The 22899-nt window shown below is 47.2% G+C and overlaps 6 protein-coding genes across 6 annotated transcripts; 2 read left to right on the top strand and 4 right to left on the bottom strand.

Annotated features, from left to right (window-relative positions):
* Positions 1 to 3491: 3491 nt before the first annotated feature.
* F5891DRAFT_944414 (uncharacterized protein) lies at positions 3492 to 4395 on the top strand (the record flags this gene model as incomplete). The annotated part of the gene is made up of 5 exons (XM_041374549.1): positions 3492 to 3698; positions 3758 to 3865; positions 3919 to 4047; positions 4100 to 4245; positions 4299 to 4395. The coding sequence occupies 5 exons, from the start codon at positions 3492 to 3494 to the stop codon at positions 4393 to 4395; spliced, it is 687 nt and encodes a 228-aa protein (XP_041230627.1).
* Positions 4396 to 7082: 2687 nt separating this feature from the next.
* F5891DRAFT_944322 (casein kinase I isoform delta) lies at positions 7083 to 8017 on the bottom strand (the record flags this gene model as incomplete). The annotated part of the gene is made up of 3 exons (XM_041374536.1): positions 7083 to 7562; positions 7612 to 7886; positions 7948 to 8017. 3 exons carry the CDS (start codon positions 8015 to 8017, stop codon positions 7083 to 7085), a joined length of 825 nt encoding a protein of 274 aa, XP_041230628.1.
* A 735-nt stretch (positions 8018 to 8752) lies between these two features.
* On the bottom strand, positions 8753 to 9265 carry F5891DRAFT_1010614 (uncharacterized protein; the record flags this gene model as incomplete). The annotated part of the gene is made up of 2 exons (XM_041360636.1): positions 8753 to 8876; positions 8964 to 9265. A coding segment is annotated over one exon (302 nt), but the record flags the coding sequence as incomplete, so codon positions are not given.
* Positions 9266 to 14706: 5441 nt separating this feature from the next.
* Positions 14707 to 17326, bottom strand: F5891DRAFT_1255456 (uncharacterized protein; the record flags this gene model as incomplete). The annotated part of the gene is made up of 7 exons (XM_041369991.1): positions 14707 to 15046; positions 15094 to 15136; positions 15194 to 15934; positions 15982 to 16291; positions 16353 to 16679; positions 16731 to 17005; positions 17056 to 17326. The coding sequence occupies 7 exons, from the start codon at positions 17324 to 17326 to the stop codon at positions 14809 to 14811; spliced, it is 2205 nt and encodes a 734-aa protein (XP_041230630.1). The 3' UTR covers positions 14707 to 14808.
* A 993-nt stretch (positions 17327 to 18319) lies between these two features.
* F5891DRAFT_944596 (uncharacterized protein) lies at positions 18320 to 20045 on the top strand (the record flags this gene model as incomplete). Its single annotated transcript, XM_041374570.1, has 8 exons — positions 18320 to 18344; positions 18395 to 18509; positions 18560 to 18736; positions 18786 to 19057; positions 19108 to 19360; positions 19418 to 19517; positions 19569 to 19637; positions 19689 to 20045. 8 exons carry the CDS (start codon positions 18320 to 18322, stop codon positions 20043 to 20045), a joined length of 1368 nt encoding a protein of 455 aa, XP_041230631.1.
* Positions 20046 to 22105: 2060 nt separating this feature from the next.
* F5891DRAFT_722584 (uncharacterized protein) lies at positions 22106 to 22623 on the bottom strand. The gene has a single exon (XM_041372960.1). The coding sequence runs from the start codon at positions 22547 to 22549 to the stop codon at positions 22250 to 22252; it is 300 nt and encodes a 99-aa protein (XP_041230632.1). The 5' UTR covers positions 22550 to 22623; the 3' UTR covers positions 22106 to 22249.
* Between the last annotated feature and the right edge of the window lie 276 nt (positions 22624 to 22899).

A 22899-nucleotide genomic window follows, 5' to 3' on the forward strand; every position in this document is an offset into this window, starting at 1 on the left:
GGACTTGTCCGGACCTCTCATGTATAGTTCCCACTCATTCCCATTACATTAGAAATCTCCCATCAGTCGTCCGGAGGCTCGGGTAAGTCTTAGAAGTTGTCCAGAAACTCATATGTGTATTAACCATCGGTCAGGCAACCTCCAGCAGTCGTCCGGAAGTTGAGGAGGAGTCCTCTGATGACACTTCCGGTGCTTCGGATGGTGACCTGCCGGCCAATACCACATTTGATATCACCATTCCCGGCCCAGTGAGTACTCCAATTAATTCCCCTTCGTCCATCTACTAATGGATACCACAGAACAACCCCTGCCATTATTGTGTCAAGGAGAATTGGCCCTGTGCGACTCGTTTGGACAAGAGGACCAGTCTCCCCTGCTTGTCTTGCATCCGCTGCTCCACCAAGAAGATCAAATGCAACCCTGCATCTCTGGGATCCTCACCCAAACGGATCCGAGGGAAGTCTACCACCGGCCAGACGTGTTCCAAGACACCTGCCCCTGCTCCATCCAATGCTCTGTCTCCCTCCTAGTCAAGGGCCCGAACTCGTAGTCAATCTCATTGCCTGTCCTGACCTCCGGCCATCCCTGCTGCAACTACACCCCAGGTGCAGTCACATGGTTGCAGCAAGACCATCACCATCAAGAAGACACCTGCACCTACACCTGTCCCTGCACCTGTCCTGCACCTGCACCAGCTGGTAAGTCACCCAAACCCTTGATAACCGGCTGACCTAATTTTTTACTTAGCAGTCAGGTCTTCCAGCATTGCAGTGCCTCGTGCAGCACTCAATGTTCCCATGCTGGATCTCCATTCCATGGCAATCACGATTCTTGAGGCTTGGGTGCAGGAGCAGGACACTAAGATTGATACCCTGCAATGCCTCCATGAGAGCCTCCAGCGCACGGTGATCGACTGGCACCCTTCATTTTCACTTCCGGACACACTGGCCGATGGATCAATGTTGCTTGATCAAGGAGGTCCCCCCCGTCCATGTCACCCCTCCCCTCTGCACTTTCCAACCTCATTGATTTGGACATTTCAGTGATGGAACCCACACCCTTGATGCCTGAGCATGGATCTGCTATGGTAGGTCCATGGTTGAGCCCACCCAAGTTCAGCCTGAGGGTCCACAATCCTCCAGCAAAATTGTGCTCCCAGATGAACCAGGCAACCTCTTGCCAGAATCCTCCGGCGATATTGTGGTCCCTAATGAACCAGGTAACCTCCTGCCAGAATATGCTTCTTCTGATGAGGAGATGGATGTTGAGGGAAAGGTTGATCTTCCTGGTGAGGAGGTTGAAATGGCTACATAATTGCTCAGTGATAGATGTACATAAATCTTTTTCAATGCATGTTACCTATGCCACAATTGAATGATTCAATGATCAGTCCTGATATCCAGAACTCGAAACTGTAGATTGAGGTAGATATCACCCGAAACCCGAACACCCGAATGTCAAATTCTCAGTGCCAAACCCTGAGTCCCGGGTGCCAGGTGCCGAGTCCCAAAATTTGGAACTCAGGATTTGACATTTGAGATGAACAACATCTCTCAGACAATGTTTAAATCAACCTACATATATCTGTAAACATTTTACTAACCCCCAATCCCCAAACCGAGATGTATCAACCCCCAAACCCCAAAACCCAAGACTGCCGGGTCTCAGGTTTCGGGGTTCGGGGGTCCCAGAACTCGGAACTCAGGAAATTTGGGGAGATCAATAAAATTTGATTTACAATCGAGTTTATTGACAAACACATTGACTTACCCATGTTTGAAATATATTTTGTTTACACATACCGAGTTCCAAGTTCTGGACCCCCGAAACCCGAGACCTGGCAGTCTCGGGGTCCGGAACTCAGAACTTGTGGAAATTTGGGGAGATCAATAAAATTTGATTTACAATTGAGTTGATTGACAAACACATTGACTTACCCATGTTTGAAATATATTTTGTTCTACATACCGAATTCCGAGTTCCGGACCCCCGAATCCTGAAACCCGAGACCCGGCAGTCTCAGGGTTCGGGGGTCCAGAACTCGGAACTCGGTATGTAGAACAAAATATATTTCAAACATGGGTAAGTCAACATGTTTGTCAATCAATTCAATTGTAAATCAAATTTTATTGATCTCCCCAAAGTTCCCCAAGTTCCGAGTTCCCGGACCCCCGAACCCCGAAACCTGAGACCTGACAGTCTTGGGTTTCGGGATTCGGGGGTTGGTACATCTCGGTTTGGGGTTTGGCACTGAAAATTTGACATATATATTTTTGTGAGTGTTGTGCTTCTGGTGTCCATGCTTATAAATAGGATATGTTGCACACCAGGGTTCAGGTGTGGGGTTTTTCCACTTCAGTCCTCAATTATTGGTCAATGCCACACATGGTCGATTCATGTTTTTGTGCTTAGGGGTTTATATTTGGTGGTCAACAGTAGGTATATGTGCTCATAGTGTACATGTATCCTACAGGTTTGATTCGCTGGTGGCTACATCAGCTGTATGTCTTGATGGAACATATCTAGGCTCACCCATATATGTACCCATCTATGTACAATTCCCCCACATCAGCCCACCCATCTATGCATTATCCCCCACCTCAGCCCACCCGTCTATTTAATACATCCTATGTTGGCCCACCCGTCTATATAATACATCCTACATTGGCCCACCCATCGATATAATTATACCCCACCTCGGCCCACCTGTCTATGTAATAAATATTTTATCGCATCCTCGGCCCACCTGTCTATGTAATAAATATTTTATCGCATCCTCGGCCCACCTGTCTATTTGATATCCCTTTCATCGGCCCACCCATATATGTAATACTTTTCATGTTGGCCCACTTGTATATGTAATACACCCCACATCAGCCCACCCATCTATGTAATATTCCCCTACCTCAGCCCACCCATATATGTAATACACCCCCGTCAGCCCACCCGTCTATATAACAATATTTGCCTTACATCTCTCTTCAGCCCAGCTGTCTATAATATCCTACTCTACATATTACCCAGATGGGCCCACCCATCTCCATGAATGATCATATTCCCCCAGCCCATCCATCAACATCAAGGATATATATATCATTGGCATACATGGGCCCACCTGTCTCCATCGGATATAATATGTGTCCCGGCCCATCTGTCATCATTGAGAATATACACAACATGGGCCCATGATCTGCTAGCCCGTCTCATACGGGATATTATGGAGGTCGGGTGGCCCATATAATATGGAATTTGTCACTGAAGGGGCTCAGGAGATGAACTGGACATCCTTGGTCCAAATAATGATATATTGTTGTGACAGTGCTGGTGCCTTATATGTATCTACAAGCGATGACGAATCTCACTACTGCTACACGGGATACTGAGACTGCACCATCCAATACCTATGGCGCTAGGATGGTGTGGTGTTTTTCTTTGTAATACCTATGGCGCTTCTGTGGCAAGGTTTTTTTTAACTAAAACTGGAAGTTATCATGCTCACTGTTCTGCAGCTGGGTAAAGGGGCTTCCGGTGCGCAAGGCGACGATACAAAAACTCTAAAGTCTGCTGTCCTTGAATGGCTTGTGCCAAGAGGACAAGTAGTCATACCGCCCCTCTCCCGAAACATCAAGTCAGATCGCGGGTTTAATCATGAAGTCACCGGTGCATTGCTCTGCCTGGCAGGCCTTGACTGGTCGAATGTAGTGTAAGTCTTTCTATCGCTCAATAAACTATCCTCACTTTACAACTCAAAACCAAGCTGAGTCTGAAGAGCGGTGACCAGTGGCCTATGTTCTTATATGCCGAGTATAACTATGATCCTGAAGATCCATGGAAGGGTTTACTGAGGAGCAAGATACTAATATTCGTAAGTTTATGCTGTCAGTAATGAACATCTCACTCAGTTATTTCCCTTGATAGGGTTTTAAACATGTTTTTACGTCCCCAAGCTCGGTGGATAGGGAACCAAAAGCTATGCATTCCAGCAATGCTTACCTCCATGGCATGAAGTCTGTTACCAAAGGATCCCTAGCCTACATTGCTACACAGGTATGTAGGAAAATCAATAAACTAAGCTTTTTCCTGCTGATTGTGCATTTAGGTTCGGTTTTCGTTGAGTTCACCGTTTGTATTTTCATGTACCGACACCGTTACGGACTCCAAAAATTTCTATCACAGCATTCTCGACCTGTTGGAGGATCCCGATGAAAGTGATGAAGTTGTTGACCTTATGACGTGGTGGACGCAGTTTGTGATTCATTTAATCAATTATAAATGCTTGAAATTAACACATTGCATAGCCATATCTTTCCTAACTCCTCATCTTCGCAGCACAGTATTAGCGAAAACAGCGCGCTGTCGAAAATCCGGGCGAAACATGCTGCCTTGCGAGAATGAGCCAATGCTGACACTACATGATCTATTTATTTTGTACTGTACTGTCTGTAAAGCATGTTAACCTATAATTTGATTGATGAATTCTCCACCATTGGCACGAACATGAGTCTATTGCAAGGAACGTAAGGATATGTGTTGGTCAAAAACAAAGCAGTCCATGTAGCAGTAGAGCTATCTGGTAGTAGCTCACCATTGTGCGATGACATAACAGCCCAATATCACACCCTGCCACATAGTAAGCAATTGCAGATCCCACCATCATAAGCTGTCTATGTAGTCATATATATGTGTGGTAGTAGCTCAACATCTTGCCATAATGTGGCAGCCCAGTATCACACTCTGCCACATAGTAAGCAATTGCAGACCCCACCATCAAAAGCTGTCTATGTAGTCATATACATGTGGTAGCAGCTCAGCATCATGTCATGACATGGTAGCCCAATATCACACTCTGACATACAGTGAGCAATTGCAGATCCCACCATCATAAGCTGTCTATGTAGTCATATATACATGTGGTAGCAGCTCAGCATCTTGTCATAACATGGTAGCCCAATATCCCACTCTGACACATAGTAAGCAATTGCAGATCCCACCATCATAAGCTGTCTATCTAAAGCTAGATATGCTTGTTAGAAAATTAGCACATTGATAGACCACGGTGTAGCACTCGAGCTTGCGCTAGGCTGGTATTCAGCTATTCCACGCATCATGTCAAATGTTCGTTGCTCAATATTCACTTCCCAATGCAACCTGACACATACCCGCTGAACCCGACACTTTGACCAGCGGACCCGATGCATCGGCCACGTCGGACCCGACATTTTTCCTGCGCTCTTGTCCTATCCGTGTCTTGTCTCATAAGCTAGCCCCACTAGGTGTGTAGTTGATTATTTCGCACATTACTCACGTCGTAGCCAGCGCTATTACATGTTTTCCCATAGTCCGCAGCGCCTCGTGTTTATTTACATGTACATCGGACCCGAAATTCTTCGGCCTCTACTTTCGCCTATAGGGTTCCGGGTTTCTACATACTTATATATATTGGTACCCACATAGCATATTCATCATCCAAGTAGTAGGGAGCCGTTTCCCGACGCTTTGAGGTCAAACCCGATATTTCGTAGTTCTTAATTGACATTGCGAATATTACCGCTCTTTCTATCCGAAACTCCCGTCATTATCGATATTCCGCATACCGCTTGCTATACCCAACAATCATTTCCCTGACCCGACGCTAACCCGCCGAACCCGCACCCGAAACCCACTAACCCGCTGTAGAGAATCATGCCTCTCATGGCGTGATATGGCAGTTTCCACTAGGGAGTATACAGCACCAACTCGCAGCACCACTCTGTGTACTGTCCACAGCGATTCCTATATGAGGCGCAGCTTTCCCGCACAACGCGCGCCATGCGCGCATAACTTCCCGCGCTTCACGATGTATACGCGCGCGCGCTTTCCCGCGCTTGCACGCCCTTTAGCGCCAGCCATCCAGATGCATCCATCCACTGTCCACCATGTTCTCTAGTGCGTATATTTCTATTTCTCTCATTGCATATTATTCCATCTTTATTTTTATCATGGACTCTCACATATATATATTTTTACATACCTACTCGGTAGCGCTTCGGCTCCGCATGACTGCGCTTAGGCACGCTATATAAGCGCCAGCAGTACTTACCTTTCACACCTTACTTTTCACCCAACTTTACCTAGTACTTACTACTTAGAAAGTCGCAGTAGAAATCTATTCATTAGCACAACACATCTCACATCCTTTATCTTGCTTATATCTTCACATAAATCTCCGCTGCACCTGCTTCCCCTTTAGGGTCGAATGCACTTGCCATCTCAAGTATCGCAGACTAGGCAACGCACGACCTACAACTTTTTAGATACAGTCAGGAGCATTTCTTTGTTCCTCTCAGTATTGTTGTTTCTACACCGCTAAACCCGAAAACATCGGCCGACGCTTTGGCATCGGACTCGTAATTATACCTTCAGATTCTGTTTCTCGTGCTCGGACTTTTGACTGTTTATCGATTGACTATAGACTTATTCCAATACCAAACCCCTCGGGTCGAACACACTTGTCTAGCAAGTATAGCAGACTAGGCTGTGCAAGACCACTACAACATTTTTATAGTGCTGACACTTACTTCGTATAGTATCTAGCATTGTTGTATCTTTACAACAGTAAGCCAATGTCATGCCCAATCACAGCGCTATTGATGGCAGCTTCTGCCATTAGAGGCTGCCTATCTAAAGCTAGATATGCTTGTTAGAAAATTAGCACATTGATAGACCACGGTAAGCCAATGTCATGCCCAATCACACCGCTATTGATGGCAGCTTCTGCCATCGGAGGCTGCCTATCTAAAGCTAGATATGCTTGATGGGAAAATGGCACATTGATAGAGTATGATAATCTAGCATCATTTCCTGACACATTGTCAATGATTATATATATTGTCATTGGAAGCTACCCATGTAAGATTAGATACATCTGACAATGATACACCAGTGTGTCAGTAGATCACAACCCAGTACCACAGGCCTATCAATATCATAGCTTTGGCAAATTTCACCTATGTAGGCTGCCTATCTATTCCTTTATCATGTGACCTACAATTATGATACATATTATTAATATTATACATTAAATAAGGCTAGATAAATCTTTGTCAAAGTCTGGTCGATTGCCTGATGTAGTCATAATCAGGATCTTCTGAGAATGAGAGAGAGCACGAGTAGATGAGGATATTTGCAAATGCAGGAGGAATTCCCTCACATAAATCTGCAATGGCGGTATCTACTTTGTGCTCGAGTATAAAGGAGTCAGAAAGCTTCTCATGGTCACTATTTAACCATGGTAGGGAGCCACGCAAGAAATATATCAGCATATAGGCAAGTGATTCAAGATCATCACAGCGACCTAGCTCCAATCCCAAGTGATTGTTGATTGAAGCGAAGGCAGGGGTGCCTGTGAGATGTTGACCTCGATGAAATGGGATGTGGGATGTGGTTGAGGAATTCCAGTATCTCTTCGTGATACCAAGATCAATAATATAAACAGTTTTTTCCAAAATATCTATCATAGTGTTTTGCAGTTTGACATTGCCATGAACATAACCGTGTGAGTGAATGTACTCCAGGCGCGACAGCTATAAAATGGGTCAGTATCTACAGCACAACACATTTGAACCAAAGTACCAGCTGGTCCCCTAAGTTTACAACAGTTTGAAGTCTGAATTTTTGGTTGCACATGAGGAAAAGATCATGCAGCGAGTGACCAAGGAGGTCAAGAGCCAAGGCATAGTGTGTTGACTCCCTGCCAAACCAAAGGATGCGGGGGATCCCAACTCCACCTTCAAGTTGCTTGAGAATGTGGTGTTCGTGCTCGAGAGAAGGTGGATTATTGGTGACTGGTTCAAGTTTGATGGCAATGATATCATTGTTAAGGAAGTTTTGTGCACGGTAGACGACAGCTAGTGTATATTTGAAACCCTGAATATCAATCAATTGACTGTTGATGTCATATGAACGCACCATATGAACCTGATCCCAAAATATTTTCCGGCCTGAATCTACCATCAATGCGTAATGGAGCCTTACTCATGCTATGCAACAGCTAAATGTTGCAGACTTTACAGTGAGAATTCAGCAGAGTGGCTTCCACGTGACTTGAGCCGACTGCAGTCAACTTGAGCTGGCTTGAGTCGACATTTTTTAATTAATGGCTCGTAGCCAGTTCGTGCAGCTCGTAAGTTGAACCAAACTGCACAATGTGGTTCAACTGATGAGTTTAACCAAATGGCAAGTGTAGCCGGTAAAAGCCGAGTCCGAGCCAGGCCGAGCCGAGCTGTGACATAACTAACTACAGCAGGTGATATATCACGATTCATGTTTTACTACTGACCTGCCAGTGATATATCACCTCCTAGCGCGCAGATACATCTGCGTGCCAGGAGGTGATATATCATAATCTCAGAAACGGGCCCACTGTAGGTTGATGTATCACCCACTGTGACTGATGGTATCAGTGATGTATCATAGAATTCAATATATTGATCTTCATGGTAGGTAATATATCACCCTCTGTGACTGATGTATTGTCGTCTTACAGTTTCACTCAAAGACCAGGATGTATCATGTACCTTCTACAATGATAGGTAATTGATAGATCATAATGACACTATCGCCTGACGTGACACCTTCCTAAGTCCAGGCGCTTTCTGACTGCTCACGGATCACCACTGCCAACTAATGCAACACAGATCGACTAGATACGGGAGAATTTCTCGTTACATTGCCTTGTCCGTCGTTACGTGCTCTCACAAGCCAGCAATCATGAGAGTCACGCAGTCAGCTCTTCAATAAATGGTTCGCTCGTGGACTGGATGTTAGGTATAGAATAGAATACAATGTATGATACACTGTACAATTGCTGTCGCGTCTAAATTGTATCTGAAATCTCCTTCTTCGGTCATCGTGGATACTAAGGTCTACAAGTATTGATATTAGCAAGTGCGACAACTGGAAAGGACTATAAAGAGACTCACCCGTCTCGACACCTCTGCCAATGTTGTCCATGTGCCATGCGGCTCAAATCAAGCTCAGCACCTCCTCTAGGTATCACCAATGCAGTCTGAGGGCTATAAAATGGGTGGCGAGAAGCGGGTGGCACCCAGAATAACAGCCGATCTTTGGGCCCAACTATCCACCCACTGTCACGATCCAGTAAAAAGCGGGTCGAGCCACAGTCATCATGGGATGCTCCCTCCATTAGCTCTGAGGTGTTGCGCAGCGCATGGATGGAGTTCGGGGAGAAGCAAATGAAGTGATTGTCCCAAGTGTTCAATGTCATGGTAGTGGTGGCCTCGATATTGTGATGTTCATTTGACAATGATGGATGATCTGCCTGGGTGCACTGTTGTGAGTGCTGGATCGTCTTGACATCCCACAACCAAACAGTGGTGTCAGATGAAGCACTGATGATGCGAGTGCGGTCCGGTGAGAACAAGACTGAGGAAACATAATTAGTGTGCCCCCGCAAGGGCTCACCGACTGGCTGACCGGTCGCAGCATCCCACAGACGAACTGTCCTATCCTGTGAACCACTGACGATGTGAGTGCCATCCGACGAGAATGAGACCGAGAAAACTCGACCAGTGTGCCCCCGCAGGGGCTCACCAACTGGCTGACCGGTCGCAGCATCCCACAGCCGAACTGTCTTATCCTCTGAACCACTGGCGATGTGAGTGCCGTCCGGCGAGAACGAGACCGAGCGAACACAATGAGTGTGCCCCCACAAGGGCCCACCAACTGGCTGACCAGTCGCAGCATCCCATAGCCGAACTGTCTTATCACTTGAGCCACTGACGATGCAAGTGCCGTCCAGCGAGAATGAGACCGAGCGAACATAATGTGTGTGCCCCCGCAAGGGCTCACCGACTGGCTGACCAGTTGCAGCATCCCACAGCCGAACTGTGTTGTCGTCTGAACCACTGATGATGCGAGTGCCATCCGGCGAGAACGAGACTGAGCGAACGTAATCAGTGTGCCCCCGCAAGGGCTCACCAACTGGCTGACCGGTAGCAGCATCCCACAGCCGAACTGTGTTATCGTCTGAACCACTGACGATGCGAGTGCCATCCAGCGAGAACGAGACTGAGCGAACGTAATCAGTGTGCCCCCGCAAGGGCTCACCAACTGGCTGACCGGTCGCAGCATCCCACAGCCGAACTGTCTTATCTTCTGAACCACTGACGATGCGAGTGCCGTCCGGCGATAAGGAGACCGAGAAAACATAATGAGTATGCCCCCACAAGGGCTCACTGACTGGCTGACCAGTTGCAGCATCCCACAGTCGAACTGTGCTATCGTCTGAACCACTGACAATGCGAGTGCCGTCCGGCGAGAATGAGATTGAGCAAACATAATCAGTGTGCCCCCACAAGGGCTCACCAACTGGCTGACCGGTCGCAGAATCCCACAGCCGAACTGTCTTATCCTCGGAACCACTGACGATGCGAGTGCCATCCGGCGAGAACGAGACTGAGCGAACATAATGAGTGTGCCCCCGCAAGGGCCCACCAACTGGCTGACCAGTTGCAGCATCCCACAGCCGAACTGTCTTATCACTTGAGCCACTGACGATGCGAGTGCCGTCCGGCGAGAACGAGACCGAGCGAACATAATGAGTGTGCCCCCGCAAGGGCTCACTGACTGGCTGACCAGTTGCAGCATCCCACAGCCGAACTGTGTTGTCATCGGAACCACTGACAATGCGAGTGCCATCCGGTGAGAATGAGACCAAGCGAATGTAATCGGTGTGCCCCTGCAAGGGCTCACCAACTGGCTGACCAGTTGCAGAATCCCACAGCCGAACTGTGTTATCCTCTGAACCACTGACAATGTGAGTGCCGTCTGGTGAGAATGAGACCGAGCGAACATGAGCAGTGTGCCCCCGCAAGGGCTCACCAACTGGCTGACCAGTCACAGCATCCCACAGCCGAACTGTGTTATCATCTGAGCCACTGACAATACGAGTGCCATCCGGTGAGAATGAGACCGAGCGAATATAATGAGTGTGCCCCCGCAAGGGCTCACCAACTGGCTGACCAGTCGCAGCATCCCACAGCCGAACTGTCTTATCCTGCGAACCACTGACAATGCGAGTGCCATCCGGTGAGAACGAGACCGATAAAACCCAACCAGTGTGCCCACTGAGTACGGTCTGAACAGCCGGCCAGTTCATAGCACGGCCAGATGCTATGCGAAGAATATTTGGGAATCCTGCAGAAAGCATATTCCATAGCGGAGATTTGGCAGGCAAGAACGGGAGTGCTGATACATACAGATGCGGTGTGCTGTGTAGAATCATGCTGCCGAAGACTTGAATGAATCTCTGGACATCTGTAGTAGTCGATGAGACATCTTTGAATTCGGAATGGCCCTGATGTCGAGCATCAGCGCTTTATCTGACACTCTGTAGTAATGTACTCACCTTTAGCCACTGAGGAATGAGTGAAAGGGCAGAAACGGCACCACTAAGAGCACCGATCAGAGCAAGTAATTCGAGCCATAAAAACAGCCGTTCGTGGTCGAAGAACAATTTCGCTTCTTTGGCAAGCTCCTTGTCGAACGCTGTGGTTCGTACGTGCGACGTCCAGAATCGAGAGGAATATGACAGATGTGGGGGGATACATTTTTCGACTCGTTGTTGTAATCCAGGATCTTTACTATTAGGTAGATACGATGACTTTAAATCACAGATGTTGAAGCGCAGGCCATGTTCCATCACTCGAAGCGACGCAAATGCAAGGTTATGTTGAGCCTTCGATAAGTCGATAAAAAACTCCCCGCTGGATGGTTCATCTGTCAAGAAATCGCGGAAGGATGCGTGAAGGGGTCGGATTGGGGAATCTGTATTGGTGGTACCGCTGAGGAGGGAGCCCATGCTTTTTACAACAACCTCCACGTCGAAATCGTCCTCTCGAGTTGGAAAATAGCGCCTCATGGCGTTCAGGGAAGTTAAAGGAAGGGGTTCTGCTGTGGCTAGTATTTGTCCCATCACCGAGCGGAATCTCGCTAGCGCTGTCGAATGCGATTTCTGTGAATGCTGGATATGGCTGGATGTATCCTTGGGCATGATATTTGTTAAAATGAGGCCGTACATGCTGTGCAACAGCATGCTTCTCTCAGCAGGATCGCATGATACTACGGCGTTGTAGCAATCGTGTGGAGATAGTCCTACGTGGGACTCTTTGATGTACTCGCAGGCAAGACGCGCCCACTCGAAAAGTCCGTCAGCTTTTTCAGCGAGGACCGCGAACTCTCCGTGCTGGAAATCTAGCTCCTCCAACTCCTTGGATACGTAAGCATGGATGTCGCGCTTTGCGTCTGCTGTTGGGATGTCATCCATGGACACCTGTCGAATATGCCCAACGCCACGAAACGCGTCTTTGATGTCACCGAGCGGGCGAGAGGTGACGATGAAGCGGAAGTTGTGTGGGAGATTTGTGATTTTGGGAACGTCGGGGTTCTGATGTTTGCCAGCTAGAATGCGGAGGAGGTCTCTCCGCGTCTCTGCTCCGCCGCTCTCATCCAGCGCATCAATCATGATCACAATGGGGCCCGCGGTGGACCCAGATGACTTCTCCAGCGGTTCGATCAGAAGCTTTTGCCACTGCTGGGTGATATCTGCTGTATTCTTCAGCGAGTTTGAGTCCTGAACTGCATCTACTAATGCCCGCCTCATCTCCGGGTCACGGTCAGCCAGGTCGCGCGCGATCGTGGAAAAGATCTTTTCGTGGCGACGATCTGCTTCTCGCTGACGGTCAAAAGAGTAGCATGAACCGAGCCCTCCCACGTTGTTGAACCACTTAGCGATGGTGTGGCCGATGGCCGACTTTCCGTACCTGCAGGGCCGGATAACCACAGCACGCGTGGAACATTGTCCCCAGTGCTGTTGACCCGTTCTGTAATCTGGGAAAGGATTGCTGTGCGCGTCCCTTGGAGACATTGTTTCCTGGTATCCAGGCCTGCGCCAGCTGCATAAGTTATACCACTGAGATCCAATATTTCTCCTGAAAAGGTATGAGTAGATGTTAAATCACCAACACGTTCAAACACTTACCCGTACGGTGGATGTGTATAGCTACGTCGTGAGCGACTTGGTCCCGGAAGTTTTGCATGAGCGTATCCAACACGTCACTGTACTGTTGGATTGTATCTTCTGTTTCTGACATGACATTCTTTCCGAGTCTCTTCCCTGTGATATCAATAGAAACTTGAGACGGTGCAGAGTGTGACAGCTTCTTAAGACTCACAAAAGTTCTTGGTCTCAGAATATTTTTGGATAAATTGAGCGCATTCGAAGGTCTGTTGAGAGATCTGTCCGAGGATAATGCGCATCGACGAGATTTGGCCAAGCATTCGATCTTGTGTTATAAAGTCATAAACTTGACACAACTTCTCGAGAAGTGTGAGTACCGCTGCGTCGAGGTCTGTTTGAGCTAGAATAATCTGCACGAATGATTGCTGAGTGATGTAAGATAGGAAGGGATGAAAAGAAAACGTACTTTAGCTGCACAAGACAACACGCCCAGCGCCATCTTTGCATATGGATGTAACTGTGGAATAGCATTAGTTCGGTTCCAATATAGTAGAAGGCCCATACATCCGCGATCTCTCCAATAACAGCGTCGAATATCTTGAGGGGTTTGAGATGTGTGTCCCCGAACTTGCCTGCGGTATGGAGATCCTCTTGTGCTTCCTTGCCAGGAGACGCCGCAGTTATCGCACGTCCCGAAAGTAAATGCATATGATCCATAGCATCTTGTGCACCCCAAAGTACTGATTGGACATCATCCTTCACTTTTACACCGGACGGACCAGCCTGAGCCTGCGCGACCACCGAAATTTAGAGGAAGCAGAGAAACTAAAGGATAAGTATGGGAACTCACCTCGATATTCGGGGTCGGTGAAACAGGTTCATCATGACTGACATTCGGGGGAGCAGGACTCTGGCTGCAGGAATCCTTTGAGCGCTTGTTGCAATGTTAGTCGTATTCTAGGATACTCGCTACACATGCTTGTAGACTCACCCTCCTCAACATTTTCGCTTCTTCTTTGAGCTTCTTCAGAAACCGACCGATTTTACTACGGGGTCTATGCTAGACGAAGGATATGTCGATGTCAGTGTTTGGAGTGGAGCGATGTGATCCTCTTAAGCCACATACAGAGCTTCCAGGAGCTGTTGCTTGACTAGGTGTGTGGTTTTCTCGAGCCGAATCTCTCGATGAATGATTGTCTTTGCTCATCATGAATAATGGTTGAGTTGAAGCAAGAGGAGGGTTCCACGTTATTCATTGTTGCATGCGCAACTTGAGGAAGCCTGGAGGCAGGGGCGAGCCGTGAGACTGAAGCTATAAATAACCAATTGAATTTCGACCGCATTCAAATCATTCTGCGGTCGCTTTACGACGACGTGCATGACCATCGACTGTGGATGAAGTTATGGAAAGCCGGAGCACCGTGCTCGTTTTGCCAGCGACTTTGGTCACATGCAGTTGAGAGACCCCAAACACTGCGTGCAAATAATACTTCGATATAAGCATGTCAAAACAAAACGTGAATCTACAAGTGACTGTTGACTGAAATTCGCACATTCAAGCGGCCATGGTGAGGGGGTTAGGGTTATTCCGTATAAGGCGATCCGTTCTGGAACGGATCGCCTTATACGGAATAACCCTAACCCCACCATGGCCGCTTGAACTTCGGTGGCTTGTATATTAGTATGATTTGTACAATACATGTGCTGTCACATCTTGGTGTTAAAATTGATCGCGGAGAAACAATCCATGTTTAGACTATGACGACAGAACAAGAAATTCAACCAATCTACTATGCAGAGTCCATATCCGCCTCTGTTCCCATCTCCATATCAGCTGTCCCCAATTCCATTCCAGCTGTTCCTATCTCCATCTCCGTCCCTATCTCTGCTGCTTTATAAAGTTCTAGCTTAAAGCCGCTCCATTTACAATAATTATTGCAATTGTGCTTCTGCTCGAATGCACTGACTGCACGTTCAATATTGCCATCCCCAAAGACATCCTTGCCATTGCTGACTAAGCTACAGTCCCTGAATGAGTGATACATCATTGCAAAGTGAAAGAAAAAATCACATACGGATGAGTAAGAACTTGAGGGTCGGACAAAATCTCGGATCCACCTGCAGCGCAGCAGTCAGCCTAGAAGGTCATGTACGATACCACACAATGTTGGATACCTTGATAATCGGAGATGAAAGCGAGACCGCCAGTTTTGGCGTATTGTATATGTTGTGTGCAAGCTAAAAATGCAGCAATTTCGTAGCCAACCTCATATGGGTCAAGCATTGGGTTGCAATCCATATTATGGATATATTTGAGGAAGTCGTCAGGGATCAACTCTTCAACAAGGTACCCAGCCCGAGGCATCCGAGTCGGCGACTTCGATTTATGGCCAGGTTGTACTTGATCATGTGATAATGCGAGACCAGCCTCAACAAAGCGCATGCGAGGGATGTGGAAGGGTGGAGGTTCAGACGAGTTCGAAATACAATGGTCAATGTACTCATATGAAAATGTTAGCAATGCACGTGCCCAGTAAAGCACATTTGCCTCTTTGAATAGCTTTGGAAGCTCATCGCTTATCGTATAACGTCCAATCGAGAATCTCATCGGGTTTTTGCTGCTGCCCGGAGGGTAATTCTTGTAAAAGGGTCGCTTGACTGCAACCTTTTGGCGTGGACGTGAACCTAGGAGAGTTTCGGGGGCTGAGAACAGTGTCAAGAAACCTGGATGGGCTGTTTTGAAGCCTCCGGCGCCGAGCATATCATCTGTGGAAGTCTGAATTGTAAGCTGGCCGCTATGGCCCAATTCGGTATCCATGCGGAAGGCAGCGTGAAGCTCCGGGTCCTCTAAAATGACTGATAGTGGGCGTGTTGGGACAGGGAAGAATTCAATGGTCTCGTGCTGGATAGTGAGCACTACAAGTGACGTTTAGAGAAGGACTTGAGAGTGAGGTCATGCTTACTTTGTTCGACGTTTATGTTTGCAGTCCCACCAGACTTCAAAACTTCCCTTAGGTGTTCTCGATCTGGAGAATGGAAAGCAACCTTAGCAGGCGCTGCTTTCTTGAGGGGAGGTGAGGATGGGATACTAGTGATCTCACGGAGAAACCGCCGCTTGACTGGCACTTGGGATGACACTTCAGACGGCGCTTCAGATGATGGTGCTTCAGATGATGAGACGGTCAATGAATCAGCTGCTGCGCTCAAATGGACATTCTCTTTCACAGAAGGTGTGGAGAGTAACTCGGGCCGTGAATGCGTGCTAAATCGTTCCTAAGGATATAGGATTTCATGTCAGTAAGTACCTATTTGTCATTGTCAGATGAGTACGAACCTCTTCAGCTTTATCAAGCCATGTCTCGTAGTTCTCCCACTGAGACATGGGTACAACAACGTACAATAAGAATTGTTTTGGCTTGAATGTCATAGCGCGTGAGCCTTTGCGAGTTGCATGCATACACTGAGAGTAAAAATAAGGTTGACGAGGTGGATGGGTTGATAAATCAACCCATCCACCATCCCGAATGACGAATTGGTCTTGGCGCCATGGAAAGCCTCCTGCAAAAGCTTGTATCTTTGGCCAGATGGTGTCCAGAGCGAGTGCAATGAGTCCTGGTGCATCAATGCGTGCGTCAACGTCTTTCTTGCCCTCGCATATGTTCTGAAATTGAAAGCTGTCAGTACAGTAGCATTCTGATTCTATGGTACGTACTCCAAATGGTATGCCATGGGCGCCCTTCCTCCTATTTCCACCTTCTCGTACAGCCGAGACTTCTAAGCTAATAGTCTCTGCTGGGGGAACAGCATATGCTTGCTTGGCCCAGCGTTCTCGTTCAGCGCCATACTGTGCATGGTTTGCTGAGTAGCCAGGCTGGCCAGTGTTGGTACTGCCCCAGCTGGAAGGAACGGCTATATCTGGCCCAGCACGACCATAAGAGGCACTAGTGGCAACTACACGCGGTGGCTGCTGAATGGCCCCAACCGACGCTGAGAATCACGTTAGTAAAGGTAAAAAGGATGCAAGTATAAGGACGAACCTGGTTTCCATGCGGCATTGATGTTTTGCCGGATAACTTGAGCATCAGGACACTGAACAGTGGGCCTTATGGATGTTGCTGCTTTGCCTTGATAGTGTCGGTGACAAGCTGCGCACACAAAGCGCCCGCGTTGGCCAGTGACTATTGTAGCAATGTAGAAACATGGATCTCCCTTATGAATTTTTGCAGCACATGTAGAGTGTTCACAGATGCGGTCTTCGTTGGCGAATGCGTCTTCAGTGAACTGTGACACAACTTCGTAAGAGGCCATGATGAATAGGATGAGATTTCAATGCGGGACATGACAAGTTATATACTGTAATAAACAGGCATACTAGATCATCTGGATGTCCTGTATGCGACCAAAGTGAGAGCACCAAGAACGAAGTGAAAGCACCAAGAAAAGTGAGAGCACCCACCAAGTAGGCCAGTAGGCCGTTTCCATCATCTCAATATGCTCCGTCTCAGTATGCTCCGTCTTGATATGCTGATATGCTGTATGAACCTGCCAAAGTGAGAGTGCCAAGAACGAAGTGAATGAGAGCACCAACCAAGTAGGAGACCATAAGCCTCATCTTGAAGAGCGCCGGTTGTTGTATAAACCGTCTGAATGTGCTGCACCGAATGAGAGCACCAACCAAGTAGGAGACCATAAGCCTCATCTTGAAGAGCGCCGGTTGTTGTATAAACTGTCTGAACGTGCTGCACCAAATTAGAAATTAGGTTGATCAGACCAAGTGTGAACATCGAGAACACCATGAACTTCACCTCAATCTTGAAGAGTGCCGGTTTTAGAGAGAATCACCTTGTTGCAAAACATTCAGCGAAACCATCCTGAAGGGGATTGTACAAAGAAAAGAAGAGAGGATACTCGCCTTGAGATGTTGAGACATGATTGCTGTGAGTAGACGGCTTCTTGCTTTTGACTTAACTGGGGTGCAAATGCGGCTATGAAAGGAGGTGACTAGAGATAGTGGTTCAGTGTGCAATGCTGGTGAACGTTTCTCTAGTCCGCGGAGTCATGTGTATTCAAAATGGGTATGCATGTTGTAGGATGGAGAGACTGAACTCATTTATGGTTGAAGGACCACTGGTATCATCTGCAATGCTGGTGAACGTTTCTCCAGCCAGTCCGCAGAGTCATAATGGGTATGCTTGGCGCAACCACTTCGATTCGTATTGAGCATCACTGACGTAGCCACTTGATAGAATCACGGAGTATATAACAGAATATTGTAAATTGCGACTGTCTTGCATCTCCACCATGCCTAACCAGTATAAACCCACGCGTGAGTCCACTTACTTTACACCCTGACTTTAATCTTGACACAAATCCTAGCGCCCTTAGATGAGCTCACGCCTCACATCCTGCGCTATTGGAAGACACGTCTCAATGATAAAGAGATCGTTCTGGCCTTACAGAAACATTTTGATACAGAACGCTATGGTATTGGGTGCGTAATAGTTATGATAAGCTAACTCTACCACTCATTTTTTATCTTAGGCTTACAAAGTTTCGCCAAATTCGTGTGGATATGGGCCTCGAACGCTCGCGTCGGCAGGGTCACACTATAGAGACCATCCGCGAAGCTGTCATGGAACTTCGGCAGATGTTCCCTCATGCTGGAACACGAGAAATGATTGGTCTACTCTTTCACGAAAAGAACATGAGCGTAGCTAAGTAATTCTCCCAATTCATTGTGTTGTCAGAGACTTATAGACTACACTAGGTCCGTCATGATGTCGTACTTTGCTGCGTATGAGCCTGAATTAGTACGGCAACGTAAAGCAAGGCGACTGAAACGGAAGCGCTTCTGGGCGGCTGGCGTCAATGATCTCTTTGCCGTTGACCAGCATGACAAGTGGCTGAGGTTTGGGCTCGGTCTCCACACTGGAGTTGAACTGTTTTCAGGGCGGATCATGTGGATTAGAGTATGGCACTCCAACCGAAATCCGCAGTTAATCCTTAGCTACTACCTTGACACAATCACAGAACTTGGTCGTAAGTTTCAGATATACCTCTTGTAAATGCTTCACTGACACAACTGCCAGACATGCCACTAATCACTCAATCCGATTTAGGCACCGAAAATTATGGCATTGCCAATGCACAGACGCTTCTTCGCCAGCGCTATGACCCAACCCTGCAAGGAACTCTGCAGCATCGTTGGATGCGTACAAAGAAAAACGTAATGCCGGAGATCACTTGGTCACAACTCCGGCGCAGGTTCACTCCTGGTTTTGAGACCTTGCTGGACGAAGGTGTCATTGAAGGCTGGTATGATTCAGGGAATACCCTTCACATGTTCGTAGCACTTGTCTTACAGTTTTATGTACTCATAATGTCTTGCCATTCGTCTAGGATGGTCTTTCGTTGGGTTTTTATACCCTGGTTGCAGCAGGAGCTGAATGCTTACAGGGATCGAGTGAACAATACTGCCAAGCGGCGTGACCGCAACAAGGTAATTTATTCATACCCGTCTTGTGACAATGCGCACTTATGATTTCTCTAGATACTCCCACATGGCGTCCCGAATCTTATCTATGATTCTCCTGAAGATTTCGGAGCTTTGGATTTCAAGGTATTTTATTTACATTAGTGACGCTGTGTGAAGGCTTACTATGCCAACTAGGTTTCTATAGATCACGAGGGCATCGACTACGTTCGTAATTTCTACATCAATGCTTCGAATCCAGTGTTTGATATTGTCCCACCTATGCTTGGTGACTTTATCGAACATTGCTATGATGCAATGGGACGCCCTGCAGTCACTCGGTTATCAGTTTGGGATGTGTACAGGAACATACTGTCTGCTGTACAGCTTGCAGAGAATCCGCATCCCAACTTACTACTGACGGAAAACGAAGATGCTCACGCTAGTGCATTGCAATTGATTGGTGGCCATGCCGATTTACCTTTTAATGAGGAAATGGATGGCATGTACTACATGGGTGGTGTGCGTGGAGGATTGGGCCTAGGTACTTCGTGAATCTCCTTCAATAAACAATATACTGACGAGAGCAAAGGTGATTCTCACATCCATGACTTAGATGCTCTAGCCGAGCTTGATGAACCCAATGTTCCATCAGATAACGGTCCTATAGAAAATGGTGTTGATCACACAGCCTTGATAGTTTGGCAATTTTCAAGTGACGAGTCGGATAATGATGGCATAGTGGATGAATGGTGACATTTGATTGTGTTAGTGTACCTCGTAATTACTTGAATTATTCATGCAAATACTTGACTCTGGCTCCAAGGCGTGTCAGGTGTCCTGTAGAAACTTGTTGCCTTATTAGGCAATGCACGTGAGCAAATTCAGTCACAAAATGAGCACGGTGCTCCGGCTTTCCATATGAAGTGGATGACTATGACGAAATACATACTTCAATTTCAACGAGTGCAAGCGAGCAGTAGTACGGCTCAAATTCATTCAATCGAGATTCGAGAAGTACGAGCTTGAGAAGAAATTGCAAGCAGGTGACCCAATAATTCAAATTGCGCTCGAGATAGAAGTCTTAGAGTTGGCGAAACCACCGCGTGTTGACCACACGTGCCAGCAGTCACTGGACGGCCATCGTTTACATAATCATCGTGACTTTAACGTCCCCTTACACGTGTCCACCTCAATGCCAGTCTGGTATTACCGCTCTTATCATCAACCCTTGATGAATTTGATCCGTTCATGATAAAATAGTAAGTCATACAACATTTCTCATCATGATCGTGGACTGTTGACTTGCGCTACCTTAGATCGGCAGATCTTGCCCGGATGGCAAGAGTACTTGCATAAACTGCAGGACATGAAGTTAGGTACGTAGCTGCTCGCTCTACTGTAACAATTCTATTGACGGTCGGGAAGTACTCATCAACTCCGCACGTGGTATTGGCATCCTCAACGTTAATCGTAGCACCATATTCGCATCGCTACAAACCTCATGCTGGTTCTTGGGGAACTCCATTTTCTCCTTACGTGTCTGACCTATTAGGACGGCAAGACACCCAAGCCTCAAGCTCATGCCATGCTCAAATTAGCTCAGCGCCTTCAGGTTCATCCCAGAGATTTCTGATAGCTAGAGGCTTGGTGAGTCTCCCATCAAGTCAATCATAAGACATTCATTTATTTCTTTCCAGGAATCACAAGCTGCGCGTGTCCTCTCTCAGTGCCGTTCAAATGGGGGAGACGAACGCAACCCTCTAGTGGCTTTTGATTTGGCTCCAATCCGACATGCTTTGAACCTCGAACGAGAGTTCGCTTCTGCCTAAGGTGCTTCTCGACTCCCGGCAACAGACAGCGCATGTTTGCCATCGTGTGGATCGCCGCAGCATTTCTCGCAGTGGAGGTTTGATCAGTCCCGTTCTATTTTGAAGATTGCCATTGACGTCCGCCTCAGAAGTAATTATCTGGTGTCGTATTGCATCAACACGGTCTTGGATAGGGTGTACGTTTTCGAGGATTCCAGATGGTACATAACCTGACAAACGTTTCAACAGCGGTATCACCCAGACTAGAATGAAAGTAGCCATTGACGATGGTCTACAGATTCATCCATGGTCTTTCAGAAGCGAAACTCAAAATGGATGCACATTTCACGCGTTTAGATTTTCAATTTACCTAGTGCGCTCGCTGGTGGGGACTGGGCAGGATGATGGTGGATAAACTAGGGAGGAGGAAAGTTTCTCAAACATCGGAATGCCAACAGGTCAGTACTGTTTTGCGACACTGGATCGTCAAAATTGAAGGCTTATCATCTGTCCAGCTTTCTCTTCTATGTGGACGGTCACGACTGTTCTTTTTAGCCAGTCTGGGAACGTGGCAGCATGTTCGTCACCTTGCATGTATGCTGGTGCAAGCTAATGATCGATCGATCAAGCTCCAACAGCTACCGTGCCGCTCATTTTGATATACTTTTTATCTACAACTTTAAAGTGTATACTTCGATGCTTGTGTTATATACGCTCGAGATCCTGCTTTATAATATTCGTGGCAAATGTTGACACACAGGTACGCTTCCCGCATTCCCAATATGTCGTTCTTCTCGCTTCTTGCTATGTATCGTGACGGTGCTTGCGCACCAGTCCCCGACTCCTGATTCCAACCTGCTCGTTCTCAAAATGACATGCACCGCAACGTGTCATCGTATTTCAAGTCGTGGACATCGATTTATTCACGACAACTTAATTTATCTCACGTTAAGGGCATGTATCAAATCCAGTACTGTAACCGTACGTACCAGCAACACAAAACAGAGTGTGGTTCAGATACATGAGTGCAGTAAATGTTACATATGCAAGATGATGCGTACCGTAAGAACCACGAGGTGGTACATCATAGGTGCAAAGTAGGACACTCTGTGGCCCGCAACATCCGAGAAGAGAAAGCACACTGATCAATCCGCTTTCGACTGGCCATCTGGAGTGATCAAAGCCGACCCGACCAAGAATGTGCACAACAGTTTCGATGACCTTGATAACAACAATCAGAAACAACATAAGATAAACAAGGCAAAGGACGCTCAGTATGCCATAGGCTACCCAACCGCCTGCGCCTATTGAAATCTGAACGAGCTGTTAGCATTGGACTTCACGGAGACAGGCAGCCTTACTGTTAGGGTCAAAATAACTAGCGGCACCGCAACCATGAAGGAAGTGATGAGGCAAAGGACAACAAAAAAAGTTTGAGAGGCCTCACCACACGCGTGACAGTTGGATAACCTACAAAAGGCTTGTCCAACCTCGCATGGTGTACTGAACCTTGCTCACCTACAAAAGGCCGGCGAGGACAGTAGGGGATGGGCCGCAACAAACAATCCGCACCACACAATGCCCAGTTAAACTTTTGA

This window comes from Suillus fuscotomentosus (genome assembly GCF_016647785.1).
Source record: "Suillus fuscotomentosus strain FC203 chromosome Unknown F5891scaffold_8, whole genome shotgun sequence".
Taxonomy (NCBI): Eukaryota; Fungi; Basidiomycota; class Agaricomycetes; order Boletales; family Suillaceae; genus Suillus; species Suillus fuscotomentosus.